The 21,614-nt window shown below is 41.1% G+C and overlaps 1 protein-coding gene across 2 annotated transcripts in view; it reads left to right on the top strand.

Moving 5' to 3' along the window:
- Positions 1-20,719, top strand: part of ajap1 (adherens junctions associated protein 1) — a 40,549-nt gene extending 19,830 nt beyond the window's left edge. The window contains exons 2-7 of one of the 2 annotated variants that reach the window (XM_058643469.1): positions 3,002-3,765; positions 17,782-17,869; positions 18,002-18,244; positions 19,116-19,249; positions 19,976-20,017; positions 20,118-20,719. In XM_058643469.1, coding sequence (XP_058499452.1) covers positions 3,002-3,765; positions 17,782-17,869; positions 18,002-18,244; positions 19,116-19,188 — 1,168 coding nt within the window. In that variant the 3' untranslated portion in view covers positions 19,189-19,249; positions 19,976-20,017; positions 20,118-20,719. The remainder of the gene's footprint in view (positions 1-3,001; positions 3,766-17,781; positions 17,870-18,001; positions 18,245-19,115; positions 19,250-19,975; positions 20,018-20,117) is intronic. The other variant, XM_058643468.1, reaches the window with a different exon arrangement.
- The last annotated feature ends 895 nt before the right edge of the window (positions 20,720-21,614 follow it).

Here is a 21,614-nt window from a genome sequence, read left to right as displayed (position 1 = left end):
TTGTATCAGTGCTGGACACATTCCTCATTTTTTAATGGTTAGCTATTTGAGAGCTTTGGTCCTAATTATGACACTAAAGAATAAGTTGATGCAGCAGTAAAAGCACCCATAAAACCATTTATAACAGTGCTTACTGGGCAAAAAGTGGAAGTTTTACTTTTTTATTTGATGTCCTTCAGCACCAAAGCTTCCGACTATGACGTGTTCAGAAAGTTTTCTTTTGTGAACACGTTACCTCAGTTCACAGTTTTACGGTAATTGCGCTAACACAGTCATTTTCAAAATAAAAGTCTGCGCCCTCCTTTATTCCACGTCAATGGCCTGTGGATTTATTCATCTGTACACCTTTGTTGCACAGAATAAATTGACTCTCAAAAATGTGACTGCTTGTATGTTTTAAGGACTGGGGTCTGGGGAATAAAAAAGAAGTCACTTGTAGAGCGCTGGCGTGACTTCAGTCTAAGGTCCGGGCCTTAATTAACACTCACAAGACAAATTATGGCCCATATTTTTCTTAACTATCAGCACAGCACTGACTATCACTGTGCTCTCATGAGCACATTAATCACCACTTATGACTTAGTTGATAAAATTTTGGAAATTATTATTGCTGGTTTGTGTGCAAGTCAGATTAATCGGGGCTGAATTATGAAAATCATGGTTCAGAGTCACTTCTCATAACCAGTGTGTCTGCAAAGATCTTGACGGCGTACTGAGAAATGCTGGAGTCTATCGTCCTTTAGCTGTTGTGCAAATTTCAAATGATGTTCACAATTTCATCAAAGTCAATGCTGTGGAATAAACATAAACATTTTCCCACAGTTTTGTTTAAAATCAACTAATATGCATCCCACAAATCCTAATGGTGTAGAAGATCCTACCTCTTTACTAAAGTGACAAGCCTGCCAACATTACTATCAGGCAGAATCACTCAATAACAGCCATACATTTATTTGTATGTTAAATGTATGTTTGATTCAGATTTGTATAAGCAAGGCAAATACAGTAAAAATCTGAAAAAAAAAGGATTTCAAATTCCTGTGCAGAGGAATTACAATAAATCAGATTACCTGACGTAGTCAAAGTCTTTGTGCTGTTGCCGGAACATTTGTATAGATTTGAATGAATTAAAAGAGTTCTTGTGATAATGAACTGTGAAATAAAGCTTTTTTTTAAGTTAAAGAGTCTGATCTTCTGCTTCAAAACCTAGAAACCTAGAAAGAGTTTAAAGCTCTTTGGAGTTCAGGTTGTCCGTGTGCAAGTGTTTCATACGACCAAGTTATTATTTATATACATTATTATTTCACATGAAGTTACCGGCTTATTCGGACCGGGTTTTTCATGGCACTCATGTGCCCGTCTGTGGTGGTGGAGAATGAGGGGTTCAAGTATTAGGTCAGTGTGCTCGAGGCACGGCAGGCACATCACACAGAGAGCAATCCTCTCACCAGACAACGTGGACATGATGGTGTTTCTGAAGAAAGAATTTTCATCTTCATTGAATCAACACTGCAATGCAACACGTTTGGTTCTCTAAAGACAAGAATTGCTCATTTGTTTAGTTGTTTTGTGGTTTATGTGTCCAATGCTTACAAGTTTGTTTCCTAAGCTTAAATCATATCCACAGTGGAGTTTAATTTTTTTTTTGTTTTGTTTTTTTAACAGTGTTTTGTTAAAGAAAAGATAAATGTTGTTTTGTTTTTTTCTTTTTTTGTCATTTCTTTTCTGATTTGCAGCACAGACTGGAAGTCTGTTCCCTCAGAGTGTGCAGGACATATTTTTTTTTAACAATAATTGATGTAATTCAGTGTGGAAATAAAAAGCTCTAGCCATTATTTATGTTGTACATTGTTTGTTATATTTATTTAGTTTAAAAAAAAAAAATCCAGTTTTTCTCAACAAAATCCCTCTTTTTTTTTTCTTCGTACCGCCCTCACCAAAACAGACAAATAAATCGAACCACGTATCAAACTGCGAGTCAGTAAAAAATAAGTTCAAACCGAATCGTGATTCAGGTGCATCGTTACAGGTCTAATAAAAAGCACATTCCCAACTCAAGCTAGAACTCAACACTGCCACGGCAGTACAGCTAGATGATATGTTAGATATATGATAGACTTGTTAAAACACAACCTGGAGATAATGTGATCGATAGATATCATGGTGAAGCCTCCGACTGTCGATGAACCCATTCACACATTTCCATCCATCATCCCCTCTGTGACGCATCCAAAACGAGCCCTCTGTGTGGGCTTAAATTAGCCAAGGACAGCAGAGATGAAAGATAGCCCATAATGAGCTTTCTCCCCTGGGAATCAATGTGTAGCTTTGTCCCTGAAGGTTGTCTGTAAAATCAGTCTACTGCAGGGTGCCAATGTGCCATCGTGTTCCTGACCAGGCGTTTCTACAGTTACAATGAGAAAACTTTGGTTTTGAAATAATGAATGAGAAGAAGGGGAGAAGAGGAGGTGGACTTCTTCCCTGTCATGCTGTGCCTTCTGCTGGCCTAACATAATACCTTCCTAATCATTGCACGACATAATCAAATTGCCCTTTTTGAATCTGATGACTTTGTGTCAGTGGTGGATAATGCAGAACATGATGACGGGCTAAACCAGACCTGATCTTGTGTGTCAGTGTAATCATCCCTGGATTGATTTGAAGGTGTGACATCAAGGATAAGTCCTGACTGATTTTGACAGCTGAGAGCAAAAAGTGCACGTCCATAATCCCTTCCATGTGTTTGAACATTTACATTGTCTGACCTTCATCCTGTAATTCAACAAGGCCCTCTGTGAATATAATTATTATCCAAGCTTCATTAAACGGTAGTTCAAGAAGTTGTGGTGTAGAACTTTGCAAGTGGATGATGAATACAGATGTGAATCTTGATAATAGGACGTGGAGGTGGGAGGGAATCTGATTTGAATGGTTTGAATATGTCACTGATATGTGCTTGAATCTAAAGCGGTTTCTCTCATTTACTCTCCTTCCTCTGCAGTCCATCTGCTCTGAGGCCAGGCAGCTGTGTGGGACACCGAGTGTGGATCCTGCTGGCCATGACCCATCTCACTCTGGACTTCTCAGTGTGCAGTCCACTCAGTCAAGGTCTGGGGATCAAACTCACGCCCAAGCCGGTGCCTCGCTCGCGGCCTCGCTTGCAGCCCCTGTGGGACACGCCCAATAAGCTACACTGGAGAACAGTGAGCCCATTGGCCCACCGACTTTTCAGCCCTGCCTCTCTACCCAAAGACTACAGGGCAGGGATTGGGTCAAAAGTCAAGGGACAGCAGCATCGGAGTCCAGCACATAAAGGAAAAGCAACGTGTAAAGAATGCCAGTTGAGATACTCTCAAATGCAGACAGGTGGTCCTTTGGCTCTTATAGCAGAAGTTCCAGAAGCTTTATCCAGCAGGAGCAGAGGAGTAGACAGAGTAAGGTTGTTACTTAGAGCCAGAAGGCAGCTCAAATCTGACAGCCACGACAAGTCTCAGGAGGGCCGGACTACCACTGTGGCTGGATTTATTGACTGGGGACCCACAGGTCCAGATAACATAGATGGGGACAACAAAGAGGAGCCAAATGTAACGCTGTTCCCGCGGGTCTCATCTACCACAGTGGCCACAACGACTAGCACGACAACCAGGTCCTCCAAAAGGATGTTCTCTGTAGTTACCACACCAGAGCCCAAGAGGGCGAGCACCACCAAGGCCCCGATCAGCTCGGAGACTGTAAAACCACCAAAGCCATATGGGGATACACCAGGTAAGAAACAGAGAACAAAGTACTGTGACTTTCCTTTTTAATATGAGTGAGCAGGTGTAAGAAATGAGTGCCTTAATGTCTTTTAGTGGGTGTTTTTCCTCAGGGCACCATTCCACGTCTTTATTACAATACAGAGAAAGTTGTTTTGGCTACACGGTGGAGTAGTGTCTAGCACTGATGCCTTGTAGCAAAAAGACCCAGACCTTGTTTGCGTATTCTTCCTCTGTGTGTGTGCTCCCTGGGTTTTGTGTACTCCTGTTTCCTCCCATAGTCCAAAACCATAAAGAGATGAATTGGCCACTTTAAATTGACCGTAGGATGTGAATGTAAGAGTAAATGGTCAAGTAAATTTGTCTCTGTGTGATGGCCCTGCGATGGATTGATGACCTGTCCAGGGTGTACCCTGATCTCTATTTTATACTTTTTTATAAGTTTATCATTTATACTGGAAGGTGAAAAGACTCAGTCTGGCAAATTGCTGTATGTGTCGTGGAGGCAGCATGACGAATGCCAGTTCAATACTGGGGTTAATCCTAATGTCCAGACCAAATACAAACATTCACTTCAATAATTTATAATGATAACTTTTCTCTCACTTGTTTCGTCTGATAATATTTTCACATTTCCACCACAGTCATGGATGAATGATCCAGAGCAATAGTCTACTATTCATTCATATGATTGTGCAACTTGGGGAAATATTCGCTGGTTCACAGACAACGTCCTTGACCCAGGTGTGGTCTGAAATACTGTATGTGGGCATATGGGATTTTTATGTACAGTCCCTCTGAGCTGTGGACACACAGAGCTCAGAGCCAGGCATATTAGATTTACCATTTCATTAAGTCCACGAGGGACGTGGCTTTTTAAATGGGCCATAGAGGTAGTCGTAAAACATAAGTCATGTTTAACAACTTCTGAACAGGCGCCATGCTAATTGAAGCTTTCCCATTTGGAACATTAATATAAATGTCATAAAATTAGGCAGCGAACAGTAAGTGTGATCAAAAGTCCTTGGCCACCTCCTTTTCAATTAAAGTGAAAAATATGTTAAAGTGCTAAAAAATCTTAGAATGTATATGGAGGAGTGCTCTATCCTGCTCCACTATAGTGACAGAATTGTCAGAGATTTTGTCCTAATTTCACTCCCGATACAAACTGTTTGGTGGTTATACATGCAAAGTAAATGTATTGCACATAGTAAATGTGGAATACCCTAATTCCACTATTCAGATAATACATATGAGCAGCAAGAGCTCCTGGACCACTATTCTCTCAGTGTATAAAATAAGTTATCGTGCTGGAAAAAAAAGTTGGTTTTAATATTAGTCATATAAACCTACAGTGTGTTCGACTCTGACTGACGTGCACACATTCAATGTGAAATTAAAATGACAGTGTGTAATTGTCTTGTCAGCGTTGTTGTGATTTCTTCATTATATGTTGAATGGGAGGTGAGTGTGAAGCCACCGGTGAGTCATAATGATGGCATCACAGTCCTGGAAGAATTCACTCCCCACTTTCTAAGCGAAAGCGGATGCGGAGGCAAAAATAAGCAGTCACTAAGCAGGCTGTGTCCTGTCAGGGCAGATGAGCACAATAACTTTTCAAAGCTTTTCAAAGTTTTCTTTTGCCCTCACAACACATTAACTGATGTCTGCCTCAGACTGACCTCAAGGCAAGATGTAATTACCACAGCAACGGCGCAGAGTTGATGAAAAGAAACAATTACTGGAGGAGAGGTGCTCCACTTTGTCTGTGTCCCTGACTCTCATCTCTGCTGCTTTGTCTTTGAGAGCGTTTATATTTAATCTTCGTCTGATTAATGCAAACCTAAGTCATGCTTCCACCTTGATTTCTTGTTGAGACAAACAGCCACAAACCAAGTAGAAAAAAAATGTGTCGCATTCATTTCGCTGTTGTCGCATTGTACGACGCAGGGCTTTACCGCTCCAAAACCGTACCATGATGGAAACACAGCACAAAGTCGGCCTTGGATCACAGAGAAATAATCAATATGATTGCGTCCTCTGGACATCACGCTTGTGTGTTAGTTTTCCACAGAGTTGCACACTAAAAAAATTGTTAAGTAAACATGATTTTACTCATTGTGGCCAAATGAGTTCAACGTCTAAATTGTCTAATAGATTCATAACGAAATATGTCAGAGCTTAACACACAGGTGGCTCTGGTTCTGCTCAGTTTTTTTTTTTTTCTTCCCTCGACTACGAGGTTGGTGCTCATGCATACAATAATTGAGATGTATTACACTGAAAAATGCATAACAGTGCAAAGAGCGTGCATGCATTATGTATGTTTGCCTTTGTGCACACACACAGACGCTTAGCCCTGAATCTGCACAATGACGAGATATTCATTCTGTGCATTCTGTATCCAGCTATTCGGTGGCGACCGCGTACGGTTTCCCTTGCCATTGTTGCAGCATGTTAGCCTCAAGGCACTTCCACTTACTGTGCCACGTAAACCTATTTCAGGTGAATGATGTAACTTGTATTTTCATGACAGTGCTGACACCTTCCAACGTGAGCATTTAAGCAGGGCATGGTGCAACCCCGGGAGCAGTGGGTGATCTGTGCCCAGCGTGACTCTGAACACGCTCTATTGAGCTTTGCAACAGCCAAGTTCACTACTGTTGTAATTCTTCACTAACAGGTTATTCTCAGTAACCACATGCGTCTGCGTCTCTTGAAACTTTTTTTTTTCATTTTTGTCATCCAGTCTGAGGTTGTAATAAACCTCATGGGAAAATGAACCCAGCCACCATCCAAAACACTCACAGCTAATTGAAATCTCAAAGAAGTGATTTAGAAATGAAAGCTTCCACAAGCCATGTCTGTATTAAAGGCTACGCTATGAATGTAGTTAATTGCCCTTTTTTTTTTTCCTGAAATGTCAAAAATAATGAAAAATGCACATCAAGTTAAAGCTCTAATGAATTGTTTAACCAGCCATATCTGCAAATGACAAACATTTGAATTTACAATTAGTAATTTACTAAATCAATCGGCACATAACACATCAGACCACTGGCTTTCTGCTTTTTTCTGTATTCTGTTCATCTTGTGAGGACCAAGCCTATGACTATAGTAGCGATTATTATGACTCCCTCACATTAGGCCAAATGTGGAGTCTGAAGTGAATATCTCATGTTTCCTCATACATAAAAATTCAAATATATGTTGGGTTTAAACATTCTTTTTTTCCATCAATGCCTTAGTCACTGCAGGTCAGGAATTGCATAATTCATTGCAAGTCATTCTTCTCGTAACTTTTTAGAGATTACAGTATAAGCATTCACCCCAGCAACAAATGGGCTGAATAAATCAATTTGCCATGACTCATGAATACTGTAGGCAACCAGCACAAATGCAGGCCATTAGTGTACTTTGTCACAGCCCCATATGGCACGTGTGTATCATGACCATAATCAGCTCATGCTGTGTGTGTCTGTGTGTGCACATCACTGTCAGACAAGGACAAGTGGTTGTTTGTGTAAGGAGGCAGAACAAAGGAGAGGAAGAGAGGAGGAAAGTATTCCAAAATGTCTTTTTTTACATTGCAATTCATAGTAGTATTTTGAATTAAGGTTCCAGTTCCACTGTGATCCAGAATAATCGTTAATGCGCCAAGTCACGATGCATCTTTGACAGCCTGTTGCACCACTTTCAACAGGGAGATGGAAAGGAAACGTGGAAAGGCAAGCTTCAGAGCACACTGGACATGCTGTCAAAGTCCCATGTCTCCTAAAAAGAAGTGTCTCCTAACATTAAGTCCGATTTTGCCTCTGCAAAACACACACACCCATATACTCACACATACACAAGTGATACGAGCCATGTGTCGTTTGATTGATAATCAGATATTTTTATCACTGATAATGTATTTGCTTTTCCACGACAAACAAAATATCTTCACTCTGGCAGAAAATATGACCAAGTATTTATTTTAAATGAAAGGTCAAAATGACCCAATGAAGATCCAGCTAAGACTGAACGATCCATAAATAGATGCGTGCTGTGCTCTGTCACCGTGCAGGAAAGAGCCACTGACTTCTTCTTCATAGTGTAATGGCTGCTTGTGGCTTGGTCGAGCTGTTGGCACGTTTTCTTCCGTGATAACAGTGACATTTGCCGACCACTGTGGTTTAGTTGGAAAGCAGCTCAATAGTGACAAAGAGAGAAAATCACAGCTTGTCTGTGTTACATGTGTTGCCTGTAAGCTATGTGTCTTAACTCCCACTCACTGCTCGCAGTGAAAGTGCAGAACAACAAAAGAAACAACTCCTGGTTGGAGTGCAAAATCCAATGCCTGGATCCCAGTATAAAGGAATATCGTGGCACATAGTGGGTTAAAATGCCTTTAGTAAAATCCCTTTGCATGATTGTTATTTTTTGAAAATGTATTTCTTCTCTATTTTAATGCAAAAATGTATCGCAGGCGGTCTAAGGTGTCTGTGAATCACCGGCCACGTTAGTCCGAGCTTCTGTTGGTGTCGGTCACAACGCTGTGGCCGTCACAGAGGAGATGCATGAGGAGGGGGAGGACGAGGCTATGGCTGCGATGGCTCCAGATGCTCGCTGATTGTTCTCGGTGATTGTGCCGCTGGTAACTGTGACCCCCCCTCCACTCTACGCAGATGGAGCTGTCAGCTCCATTAAGGATATGAGATGATTAAAACTGCAGTGAGTAAAGCTACGACTGATAACTTGGGTCTTGTTAGACGCCCTGTGAATTACAGGGTTAAATGCTCCAGGTTTGTTTGAGGAGAGGAGATCATGTGTTTCTGAACACGCAGCTCCATGTAAAAGAACACAATTAGCAGGTGTTTAGAATAAAACATGACATCCAGTGCGGAAGCACTGCAGTTCACTTGGCATCTTGGAGTTGGTGAAGGGAATGGAGGATTAATTACTGTAAATGTATAAGTAAGTTGACATTCACCGTAGAGCAGAGTGAGCACATGTGAAATGTATGTTAAGTGTCTCACAAATCTATTTTTAAAAAAAGTAAACATTGTTCTGCAGCATGTTGACCTGTGGTAGACCTGTAGAGGCGTACAGCCTCTTCAGCAGCAAGAGACACACACAAAGAGACAGAGAGAAACCACTTTTTTTCCCAGCGGTTACCATGGTAATCCAATAAATTTGCTGCTTCTCACTGTATTGACTCTCAATAAAGTGGGTAAAAATGAATCTCCTTTTCTTGAGCATTAAATCTGGGCTTAAATGCTGATGCCCGGTGACAGGCATGCAGAGTCAAACCCCTTTTCCCTGATATATAGAAACGCCCGCCAAGAGGAGATGAAGGGGCCAGACTGAGCAGATGCTGTTTCACTCTCTTTTTCTCTGCTGCTCAGTTCTTTCTTCATGGCTTGAGACATCTGCCTACAGGAAGAGAAGTGCAGATGTTGACCGAGACAGATTTGGAATACAGGAGACGGCTCTATTAGTCAGCGTTTTAACATGACCCTTTTTTTAAACCACTTTGCTTTTGGGAGCAGTGTTGTTGTTGAAATATTTCATTGTGCTACTTGAGAGGGAAGATGTGTTTCAAAGTTCATTCCCCTGCTAGAAAATTCTGCCAAGCTTTGCTTAAAAAAATCAGGATGAATCAGGATGCTTGATTGAAACTGCCTCAGCAGCGATGCCTTTTCACACCACCTGGAAATTGTAGTTAACAGGATTTAAGCTGCTACTTTGAACGAGCACGGTAGCAGTGAATTTTGGTTCAAATGTCATGAGTTTGTCTGGATTCATTTCCTGCAAATACAAATGCAACCCAACCAAATTGCATCACTAGAATGCAAAGCAAACCGGGCAACAGGTTTACATATATACATCCGGTTGTTGTGTTGGATCGAGGTCAGATTACGTTCCCATCATACCTTTAAAGAACGTTCGTGGACCACCTCCACCTCACAGCAGTGTGTTTGTTTTGCTCTACATCCCTGTGATATTACTGTCTAAATGAATCACCCAAAAAAGAAACTGACCCAATTAAACCAGATTAAAAAGTGCAGGTGTGAAAACAGCCCATAAGGAATACCAACACTGAGGCAATATCTTCTGGCTTCTTGGCCGGTTTAGCATCTGCCATCCAGCCTGGCTGATTAATGCAGTGATGCCTTTGACACTGAGAGAAAAGGCAATCATTTTTGATCCGTCCCTCTTTAACTCCCCCCTCCACCCCCCCTTCTCTGTCCCACTCTCCTCTCACCCGCTCTCAGCAGCCTCTTTTTTCAATAAGTGTTTTAGACTGTTCAGATACTCAGTGGAAATCAACCCAGATTGACACCTTGACACCGGCATTAATTGGCAATTCCAAACGATCAGCAGCCTTTGACGGCAGTCTTCCACCCAACCTGGCCTGGTCAGGTGTCTGCTGATTGTGGAGATGGTCTTGGACGGGTCAGGGCGTGCAGTAGTGTATATTAATGGGCCTGTAGAAATCTGCTTTAGGGTGTGTGGGAAGGAAAGTGGCTCAACCTTTGTAAGCTGTAACTCTGTCTTACTAATGAGGGGCCTTTCCCACATTTTCCAGAAGCTTTTAAGCCAACAGTGAGTGGGTGGAGACACCATTAGCCCTAAATGGCTCTTTGAAATGGATGTGTGATAAGGATTTTAGCTACATATGGTCCAGTGTATACGCACACACACACACACACACACAGAGGCTTGCACGGCTACTCTTCTTAGGACACCAAAGCCTTATCCCTAACTTCCACCATAACCAGTTAATGCTTAAATCTAACCTGAACCTAAATTCACACACAATCCACAATTCAGAGCCCGAATCGTAGCCCTTAACTGAACCAGTTCCTCAGAAATGAGGTTCCGCCTACTGGTCCTGACATGGTCCCTAAGAGATGACAAATACAAAGAACACACACACACACACACACACACACACACACACACACACACACAAGACTCTTCCCACTGACAATAACTGATGTATGTGAGCATGAAAATGATTCCCTTTTCCTCATCACATGTCATTGCATTATTATATTGAGGGGGCGCTGTCTATATAATGTCTAAATAATTCACTCTGTAAATTGTGCAAATTGCAAACAGACGGGAACAAACCATACAAACAAACGGTAAATTATTACATGGCAAGGACGGATTGTGTACAACATTTAATAACATTTGTAATTTATAAATATATTAATTTATAGGTCATGAATTGCATGTGTATACTGAAAGAGATTTATTCCAAATGATAATTATTTTCTTTTATTGTTTTTGATTATTATTATGTAATTCAAATCATTCAACACTGAACTGAATGGCATTCTGTCACGTGATCAATCATCGTAGATACAAGCACGGGGGAATAATAAAATTAATGATGGCTGAAATTCATTTTTGTTTTCCATTATTATACCCAGTGTGATGTATGCTGCCTCACTCAGCTCAGTGGGACACTAACATTTTTACAGCCATCGTTCATTTTGACAAGTCAAAATGCCATTAAAATAAAGGCCTTTTGTCCTTTCACTCAAAGTGTTCAAATGGATATTAACGTTATCTTGTGTGGCAGTCAGAGCTCAAACTACTGCTGATGTTTAATCATAATTTCAAACAGCTCCTCTCACAGCCTCTGAGAGATGCACGTCTTCATTTAGTTTCTCTAGTTGTATTTATGAAATGTAGTTGGATGTCTTACACTACTGCAGTATACTTTCAAATGTCAATCATTTTAAACCTTTAAAATGAACCAGGTACAGAGATAAATACAGCATCAGTGTCCGGTACTGGTCATTTATGAACTTTGCATGAATTACTACACAAGTAGAAATAAGGTGAGCTGTAAGAAGTTATGGAAGTTCAGGTTTGAACCCAAAGCGGCATCATTAGATAGTTTTTCGTTATCTCTCAGGGGCAGAAGAACAATATTATGGTATTATTATGAGGCTGAAGCTTCCACCACTCACCGTGGCTTGCAGCTTGGATGAGGGTTGTCCATCATCTCACCCCACAAATCCTAAACTCCATCCCCTATTCCCCTCCCCGGCAAATACTCTAATGGTGGGGGACTCCATAATATGAAACATTTCTTTGTGCTACCACACTTTGTTTCCTGGTGCCACAATTCAGATAATCCTGGAAAAACTCTCTGGGCTGCTGCACTCACTCCCATCCTCCATTCGAAAAGGATTTCAATGACCTTTGTAGCCTTCTAACAAGTTGTGGAAAAAACATGGCATGGCTCATTTCAGTCGCCTCCTCTCCCTCCACCACAGTTGTTGATAAACCTCATCCTTCCCTCTTCAGACCCACCATACTCTCACCATTACACCCCTTGTCCACCAATCAAGAAAATTTGATTTGGATTACTTGGCAACCGCTTGCACTCTCATTTTTATTTCCAGCTTATGCCTTTTAAACAGCAGGTTCTTAAATAATAAATCATTCTTATGTCATGTTTTTATTACTTTTAATGAATTAGATTTTTTTTTTATGATCACAGAAACCCATTCGCCTGTAGACTGTAGTCCTTTTGTTGAAGTGACCACCCCCATGTAAAAACACAACTTCATCAACCCTCGCATGTCAGGCAGGGGAGGATGGTTTACTCACTCGTTCACCACTTTATCCTCCACATGAGGGTCGCTGGTGCCAGTACCAGCTGACATAGGTGGGGTGCACCCAGGACAGCACGCCAGTCCACCACATAGAGACAAACAACCATTCACTCTCACACCTACGGTCAATTTAGAGTGTCCAATTTGCCTAAGAGAAAACCCACGCACACACAGGGGGAACATACAAAGTCCAGGCAGAAAGGCACTTGTTCCGACTGGGTCAAACCACTACATCAACCGTGTAGTTTTAATTTGAATCATTTACAGACCACCCAGGCCAAACAATCTTTTTATCCAGGAGTTTGCCAACGTTAATTTCCGGTTTTAGTTCAGTATGATACGGTTCTTATTCTAGATGATTTGAATGATTTGCCCTGCCCGATCTTTTGCCGCTGATTTTATGGACATCGTTCAACTTTAGCCAGATAACTCAAGAAACCAAACAGTCGAAAGGTCACACCCTGATCATTGTCACTTTGGTCTGTCGTCTTGTTTTGCTCTCATTAATCTGGTCTGTGAAAGCACCTTGTCGTCTCTGTTTTTAAAAGGTGCTATATAAATGAAGTATAAAGTCATTAAGATCCAAACATGTCGTTGAAATTTAATGAATTGTATGTGATATACACATCCAGCCATACAGTGTAGTATTTGCATTTCTTTGCAAAGTGTGGTGTTTGAGGGACACTTGAGGGAAATATGCAGTTATTTAGCTGCTAAATTCTGTGCTATGATCAGTGGCCCGCTGTTCGAGCAGGTTGCATCCAGTGGGATTACTGGTGCATGCACACTAAAAACAGCTGCCTACTGTTTCATATTACAACAGATTAATTCCGTCGTTTTAAATCTGCTCTGTCTGATAACACTAAGATCATTTGATGCAACAGCAGTAAAACCTTACAGAGGAGCTTTTAATGGGTTTCAAATCAAGCTTTAGCTGCCGCACATATTTATTAAACCCACGCTGAGGTTTTTGTGTCTAATAGAGAATCTTTTATTACGAGTAGATAGCAAGAGGAGATTTTATCCAACTGCTGTGCTTTTCTTTGATAAGCTCAACAAACTTCAATGGACAGGAGGGTGAAAGAAATCTCATTTATTCCCTGCTGGGTGCACTGATGTGGTTTCTAATTCTGCTGCCACAGAGGTCACATGTTAGCTGCCCATCCTTTCTCCATATCCCATCCTGTCACTTCCTTTTTTCTGTTCCGTCCCCCTCTTTATCTATCTCCCTCTCGGCCTCTTTTTGTTTGGCAGGGATTAGGCCAAACAAAACCGAAGCGGGTATCTCTAAAGCAAGGTGACTGCCAAAGGGGATTTTTTACAACCTGGCTGCCAGGACACAATGAGTTTTAGATAGACGGGCCAAAATTCCTTTCCTCCAACTGGCAGTTAAAGATGAAAATAGAAGTGGCCACTGCACTCAGATTTGTCAACCATGTCATTTTCTGCCCTTTCCTCATTGCACCTTTAAACATAATGCCCTGAAAATGAGTTTATAATGGTGTTTGTGTTTCAGGTCTTAGTCACTAATTCATTTCATTAAAGAACTGTACTCGATATTTATAAATAGTTTTTGCTAGTCTTCACAACCCAAGTTCCTGACAGTTTAGATTAGATTAGATTGTATTGTCATTGCACATGTCACGGGTACAGGCAACGGAATGCAGTTAGTATATAACCAGTAGTGCGAAGGCAGTGGTTGCAGAATAAATTGAATCACATAAAATGTGATGCAATAACAAGTATATACAGTATGTACAGTACTATGCACAGTAGTAGTGCTCACAGTGTGTAAATTGGTTAGCGTCATCTCAACGTCCTGGACACTGTCTTCCCATAATGTGATTTAATTATATGTGGTGTTTGAGGACAAAGCGCAGCTTCAAATTTAAAACCTACTGACTGAAAATATCCCCCTTTCACTTTGACAGTAATGCAAAATTAAACAAGTCTCAGCAGAGACTTCAGCTATTGATCAAGGTCAGGGGCAGGCTCGATTATGCCCGAAGTGAGACTGATGATAACTTAAAAGTGAATATTTTCAACTTAACAGCCCTGATGCGAGCTGAAGACTGACAAGAGAGGGAGATGGAGGATTGAGAGAGGATAGGAGGGAAATGCAAATGGCTCGTCGAATCAGTTAATGGGCCTAAGCTGTGGCAACAGACTCCCGACTTCACTGGGGAGGTAAGACTTCCCTGAGCCTGCCAGAGATATCATTAATCCAAGGCTGACCTGCCTGCCTCTTGCAAGGCCCTGCCCACAGATGTTTGTTATCCAAGAAGAGGCCGTCCAGGCAGCTGCAAGCAGACGAGAGACTGTGTTTTTCCAAAATGACTGAGAGGCACTTCCTTTTAAGCATTACCAGAGATAAATTGGCTGAGATCAGCAGCTCAGCAGCTGACTGATGGAGAGGTGAGATGTATAAGGCCCACATGGGCATTTTCATCATGAAGGCTTTTCTCTTTCGTTTTTTTTTTCTTTTTTCACCTGCTGCAGTGTGTCATTGTGTCCTAGTCACTCTCACACTCTATCACTCACCCACACACAAGCAGTGCATGGACCACTCAGTACAGTGCAATAGATTTGCACTAATCCTCATGTTAGACATGTAGAGCACAGTTTTGTTTGTGGATTACTCCTCTCTGGCAAAAGTGAGAGATCAGCACACAGGGGAGCCCTAGGAGTTGAAATAAGAACAATGCTTTTTGTATGTTAGTCATACAGAACAAAAGGGTGGGGGGGGGGGGGGGGTTTGAACATTTGGTCCGCATTCATATCTGTATGCTGGTGCAGAAGCAGTGAATAAGCACAAAACGTTGTTCAAAGAGTATTTTGACTGTTTCGATTCTAGAAAATGTGTTCTATGAAGAAAGTGTACGCAAACCAGAAACCTTACGATTTCATAAAAGCGTGTGGAAATGTAGTGATGTGTATTTTATTAAATTAGTGTGACTGCAATTCGAAATAGGTGGATTGGTAATACCGTTCTTGAAATGCACTTAAACCAAAAATAATGTATTCTCATTGTAAATAAAATACAGAGGATCCAGTCTTATTTATTGATCAGTGCCCCTGCTGTGCTTTTCATAGCACTGCATTTGGGTTTCAGCAATGATCTTCAAAGGCGGCAGACAACAGTTAGCTGAGCTTCACCAGTCCAGTGTATCACAAATGTCAAAGGAATATTTAGCATTTAGCTTTGTATTACTAAAATAGGAGTAGTATTTTGGAAAAAGTGTGCTTCCCAACCTCAGTTTCCCCTGAGTTGAGAAATATGTTCATTATTTTCTTTGTTACGTGCCCACCAGTGACACTTGGTCCTGTTAGCATAACTGTTAGCAAAGATGGCGGACACTGTTTACATTGTAGGAATGAGGTCCCGCCCCCCCTTGCAGTTGTATTATATGAAGTATTCCTTTAACAGTTACGCTAACAGGACCAAGTGTGACAGTTGGTGGGGTTATGCTTTAAAGGCAGAAGATCTGTGGATAAGTTCTGGCTGGAGAGGTTAGCTGGTAACTGTGGTTCAGATGGAAAGCAGTGCACAAACAAAGGAGCTATGGCTGCCCGTAGTAGCATATTTGCACATTACCACCACAAAAGAATGTCACCTTTGTTCCATGGAGAAGTTTTTTATCTTTCTAATCTTTGTTATTTTGGTTTTTCTGACCCAACATTATCAAGAATATTTCAAAAGCCTTTATAGGGAAAAAAAGAACCCTAATGATGAAGTCCCTGTGTGCTGCCTGCCTGACACCAAACAGCAGACAGAGAAGGTTAGTGACAAGCAGTTGGACACAGTGGAGCATTTATCAGCTAAAGAGCCACGTAGTTTTCTCCGGGGACGGCGGAGACAAAACCAGAGCCAAAAAAAAAAGATTATCTGACAGACATTCAGTTTAGTGTCAGGTTGTTGCTCAGCCTTAAAGTGACCAAAACCTCAATTAATGCAGCTTAAGCTTTAGCCTGAAAAACAATTGCTTTTATCCGAGGTTTTCAATACATGTAGGAACAGTTTGTAGTTTCTGGATCTTTTTGAACTTGAATCAGTTTGAAAGTGATTTTCACACCAAAGCAATAAAACAAGGCTGTGGAAATTGTACACGGTTTAATGTCAAATTTGTAGTGAGTGTATCCATTATCTGTAAGTGCAGGTTGATACACTAAAATGAGGGTTGTGTTCAAGGCACGCGTGGTTTGGTACCTGTTCATCCGCTAGACATTCCTAGAATGGCAGTGATCACGCCTTTTGGACTATTTGAGCTTCTGTGTATGCCTTATGGATTCTACGCTACGGGACCTCCCATTTCTGTTTGTGCACTTGATGATATACTCGTTGCTGTCACTTCTGATATGAAGACCATGATATACATTACAGTTCACAGACTTTAGGTTGTATTCACATACAATATGATAGTTCACAGTGACCTCAATATATTTTCTAGCACTTGATGATCAGCACTTGATATTGTCGTTCAAAGAAATGCCTTTTGACGAGTGCTACTTCACGTTGGTATTTTAAAGAGACTGACTCTTAAGTCTGGAAAAAACCACGCTATCTTAAAATACTTTTTCACCCTCTTCAAATCCACAAGACTGCCTCATCTTTTAGTCAAATATTTACACGATAATAAATAATTTGTTCTCACCTAACATTTCAAAGAAAGCCTTAGGGAAGAATCTACAGAGGTTATACAATATAGAGACAGTTAGGCTGAGTAAAGCTCTATAAGTTTTATTTGATTAAAACTCAATCAATCATACTTTGGGAATTTAGGCTTTTGTCTTTTTTGTAATGACATGAAAATAATAAGTTTTACAAGTACGATAATTGGACACAAAAACTTGGACACAAACTTAGTCGTCCATTACACTTGGTTGTACTATAATGGAATAATTCATATTAGTCTTACATTATGAATGCCAGCAGATGATAATGTCATCAATACTGTCTGGGGTTGAAATGCTCCACTTTTTTAAGTGAGTCGCCCTTGACCCTTATGTGGCGTGAGGTGGGTTTGCAAAGAATGGTTGTAATTCTTTGTCTGGCTCTGTCCGTGTCTTACAAATGCCCACGTATAATCCAAGCATGTAGCTGATGTATATGTGCCTTGGGACAACTCTGAAAAAAACTTTCTTTTTCAATTACAAAATCAAAAGTGACAACAAATAAATGCAGAAGCATGATAAGTCAGCAAGACACCTGGTTTAGGACTAAGAGCACATTCAAAGACTAGTCTGCTATGAAATCTCAGGCAGCCAAGGCTAACTGCAGTCATCTTTGGTCATAATTAAGCATTAAGTTCCAATTGAACTTCTAACTGGTAAACCAAATATGTCTAGAATATATTAAAAAGTATTTCACAAATGACTCTAACACTACTCTGTGTTTATTCCTGCAGGTTTGGCAGTTCACCAGATTATCACAATCACTGTGTCTCTTATTATGGTCATCGCAGCCTTGATCACAACACTCGTCCTTAAGAACTGGTAGGAAAGATTCCCTTACATTTTACCCATGACGACATATTAACTGTACAGTACTATGAATCCTCATGGACGACCAAAGATACAAGGTATGATTTTATGTTTGCTTCTTGTCTTTGGTGCGTGTTTTTGTAGCTGTGCACAGTCTGGAAATGGTCGCCACAATAGCCATCAGCGCAAGATCCACCAGCAGGAAGAGAGCTGCCAAAATCTGACAGACTTCACCCCGGCCCGGGTGCCCAGCAAGGTGGACATATTCACTGCCTACAATGACAGCCTGCAGTGCTCCCATGAGTGCGTCCGGACTGCTGTGCCCATCTACACTGATGAGATGATTCAGCAGACGCCCGTCTACAAGACAGCTTACAATGGAAACAGGTGTGTTGGCTCAGGATTAATCCATACTGAAAAACTCAGCCTTCAGAGGAGAGTTTGCGTGCATATAGTGGCAGCACAGCAGGGTGGGGTCAATACGTGTTTATCTTGTCAAACTGCTGACAGATCAGGTAACTTAGAGCAGCAGGATTCCCTTCTGGAACTTTTCATCGACACTTGCTTGTGTTTCCATTCACACCCCAACCTGTTTGCAGCCATCTCGCCTTATTAGAGCCGTGGTGCTGTAGCCGCCGTCTGTTGGTACATAAAACAAATGACTTCCTGTGTGCGCGCTGAGCCGATAGACTTAATCAGCATTGTGTGAATGTAACACACCTGTGTTCTTATAAGTTACGCACTACAGTTTTAATTACACACACTGAGGATGCGATCATGTCACACTAATCAAGCCTTTTAAGGTGTCATTTTATATTTATAAGATTAGTAGGATGTTTACTGTCCGAGTGGAAAACAGTAACAGTGATCTAAGCTGTGGGGCCAGCAGCTAGCATTATCACACATAAGCTGCTTTCAGGCCTGCACTGAGCACAAATGTCTACAGAAGTCACAGGGTATCGTTCAGTCAGGGCTCATGTATACATAATATACATAATCTGCAGTTAATGTCTAAGTGAGCTCATGTGAGAACACAGCAGGAAAAACTCTCCTCCGGAAATTTGCCTGCTGTTTTGAAACATGTCTCACCCCGAGAACGGGTATTTGTCAAAGTTCATTTTTATCTTAAAGAAGTGGAGCTGATTACCTTCATCGCTCTCTCTCTCTGTATGTGGCGCTAAAGGCAACACTCATCATATCACAATATCACCATAATCCCAGACTCATGTTCTAACTTTTTTGCGTGTTGACATTACAGACCCTCCCCCACTGAGCGACAGCTGATTCCTGTGGCCTTTGTGTCCGAGAAATGGTTTGAGATCTCCTGTTGACGTGCTGAAGGCCTTGTTCACTTGGTGTGGGTGGAGAGAGACTCTCTGAAATCATGCTCTGGTGGGTACTGTGCCACTTTGTCCTCTTGCAAATCACTATCTGAACTCTAGCCTCCCTTAATCCCTGGGTGATACTTTGGGAATAGAAGGGAACTTGGCATATGCTTATTTGCAACTCAATTATGCACCTTTTCATTTTCTGTGCAAAAAAAAAAAAGATCAGAGGGCTATTGTTAAGATAAGAGACTATTTATGTGCAGTATTATCAGTATAAATGATTCCACTCCTCATATCTGAGATATTTTCATTACTAGTTACGATATTCCACTCTCTTACCAAGAGAATATTGATTTTCTAGGAGTAAAGGGGTCACTTCACTTGTGGCACATTTTCATGCACAGTTAATAATATGCTGGAATGGCATGCATTTGAAATTCAAAGCATGGAGGTTTAGCACATGCTCCATCCCCACATTGTCACTAGAAGCCTGGAGGGAAGTGTAACGTCTGCTATTGACCCAGATTGTAAAAGGAGTAAATTGCCTGCAGGTAGTGTACAGTGAGGACAGTGTCTCTCCATTCTCTGGACACACATTAGTCGTAGTCAGCACAGTCGTCCACGCCATGTTGTCTTTAAAGTCACAACATCCCTCATTATCTCAACAGACCTAATAATAATAATATTTTTGAGGTCTGAGTGTATGATAAAGCAGATCTTAAAAGTTTCCATCCATTTTTTAAGTCCTTTCATCCAATTCAAGAAAGACACTGTGTTGCATGTTTTTCAGGCCAAATATGGATACCAGCACTCCCCCTTCAACCAGTACAAAGTAGGTTAGCTTTGAAAATCCTGTCTGGGTTGTGGGTTTTGTTTTCTTTTGAGCCGACATTGAGGGATAATTATGATTTTTGTTCTCTGCATCTCCACAGGATCCAACTGGAAACAAGAGACACACAAGAAACAGCTTCTTTTGTTAAGTAGTGTAATCTCTCGTTGGACACAGGTGAAGATATTTATTTTTCTAAAGCTGACGAGCAGAGCAGCCACACCGCTGCCAATCCATATTTCCAGGAACATACAGTCATTTAGATATAGGTTACATGTAGGAATATTTACAGGATGTGTGGGGCAAAACTGTGGTTATCACAGATGTCTTGAGGAAAACAAAACAAACACTGGACATTTGGAAAAGGAACCTAGGGAACTGCTGTGGGTGGAAGATGAACTGTATTCATGAACAATGTGCCAATAATGCCACTATGTGCCACAACCTGGATAGAAAGACATTTCAACAACAATTGATGGACTTAACAAAGAGCGTATATTAACCCTGTATTGATTCCAGTTGCATTTTTTTTGTTTGTTTTTTTAAAGAAAGTTTAAAGTTAACAAAAAAATGCTACAAAATGTATTTGAACATGTTTTCAAATAGTTTAAGAAATGTGTTGCAAAAGAGTCTTAAAGGTATTTATAAAGATATTGTTGGAAAGAAGAGGGTAAATGAGAGGGAGGAGGGAAAAAAAAGAGAAAAGCAACGGTATATGCTTTACTGAACAGTTGATTTTAAATAATCGTTTCTACAGGTCTCATTTTAGGAACAAATTGCTACGTCTATTTTTTTACACAGTATAGTCTGCCGCAGCCCAAACAGTCAAGGTCCAGAGCACTTGGAACTCAACACAGTTAATAAATTCTCTTTCCACCCCCCCGCCCCGCGCCCAGATTATAACAAAGAAAACCATCTGAAAACACCTGGTGCAAGCCAATCCAATGCCTGCTTCCACTGCTCATTGTGTACGGTTAGAAACTGACCACAGTTCATAGAAAGACATACAAAAGGTTTCTGTGATGCAGGCTCACAGCTTCACTGAATCCCGATGTTCTGACTGCACAACAGACTGCATGGAGCTGGGCAGGACATTCACACTGCCTCAGGTCTGTCTAGCTCCTTTGCACCCAAATCTATTGGTTATATCCACAGCAGCTGTTTGGGATGAATCCTAATGACTTTTTATGATTCATATCTGAGCTGCAAGACTAAAAGAGTGGAATAGATTCAATTTGCGCTTCACATTCATGTGATAATTTGCATGAATAGGAAAGAGATTGAAAAAACTAATCCCTCCGCAGACAGTACATTAATATCCCTTCCCGACTCCCACATTGGTTCAGTTTTGACAAATTATTTTTGAAACATTAAAGTCGGATTTATAGTTACAAAGTCAAGAAGGACATGACCCAATTTATCAAAGATAGTACGGAAAATGACCTCCGAGCTTTTCAACTGATATCAAAAAGGGAAGATTCTGCAGAAGGTGCTGCAGAAAGGGGACACCCCATCAGGATTGAAAATGATCCACATCCACGTTGTGTGTTTGAAATACAGGATGTAAGCAGGAGCGAATTCCCTCCGTGAGTGTGTGGTG

Source organism: Solea solea, chromosome 11, assembly GCF_958295425.1.
Source record: "Solea solea chromosome 11, fSolSol10.1, whole genome shotgun sequence".
Lineage (NCBI taxonomy): Eukaryota > Metazoa > Chordata > Actinopteri > Pleuronectiformes > Soleidae > Solea > Solea solea.
The sequence above is the reverse complement of the archived record's forward strand: the minus strand, read 5'-3'. Positions and strand labels throughout refer to the sequence as shown.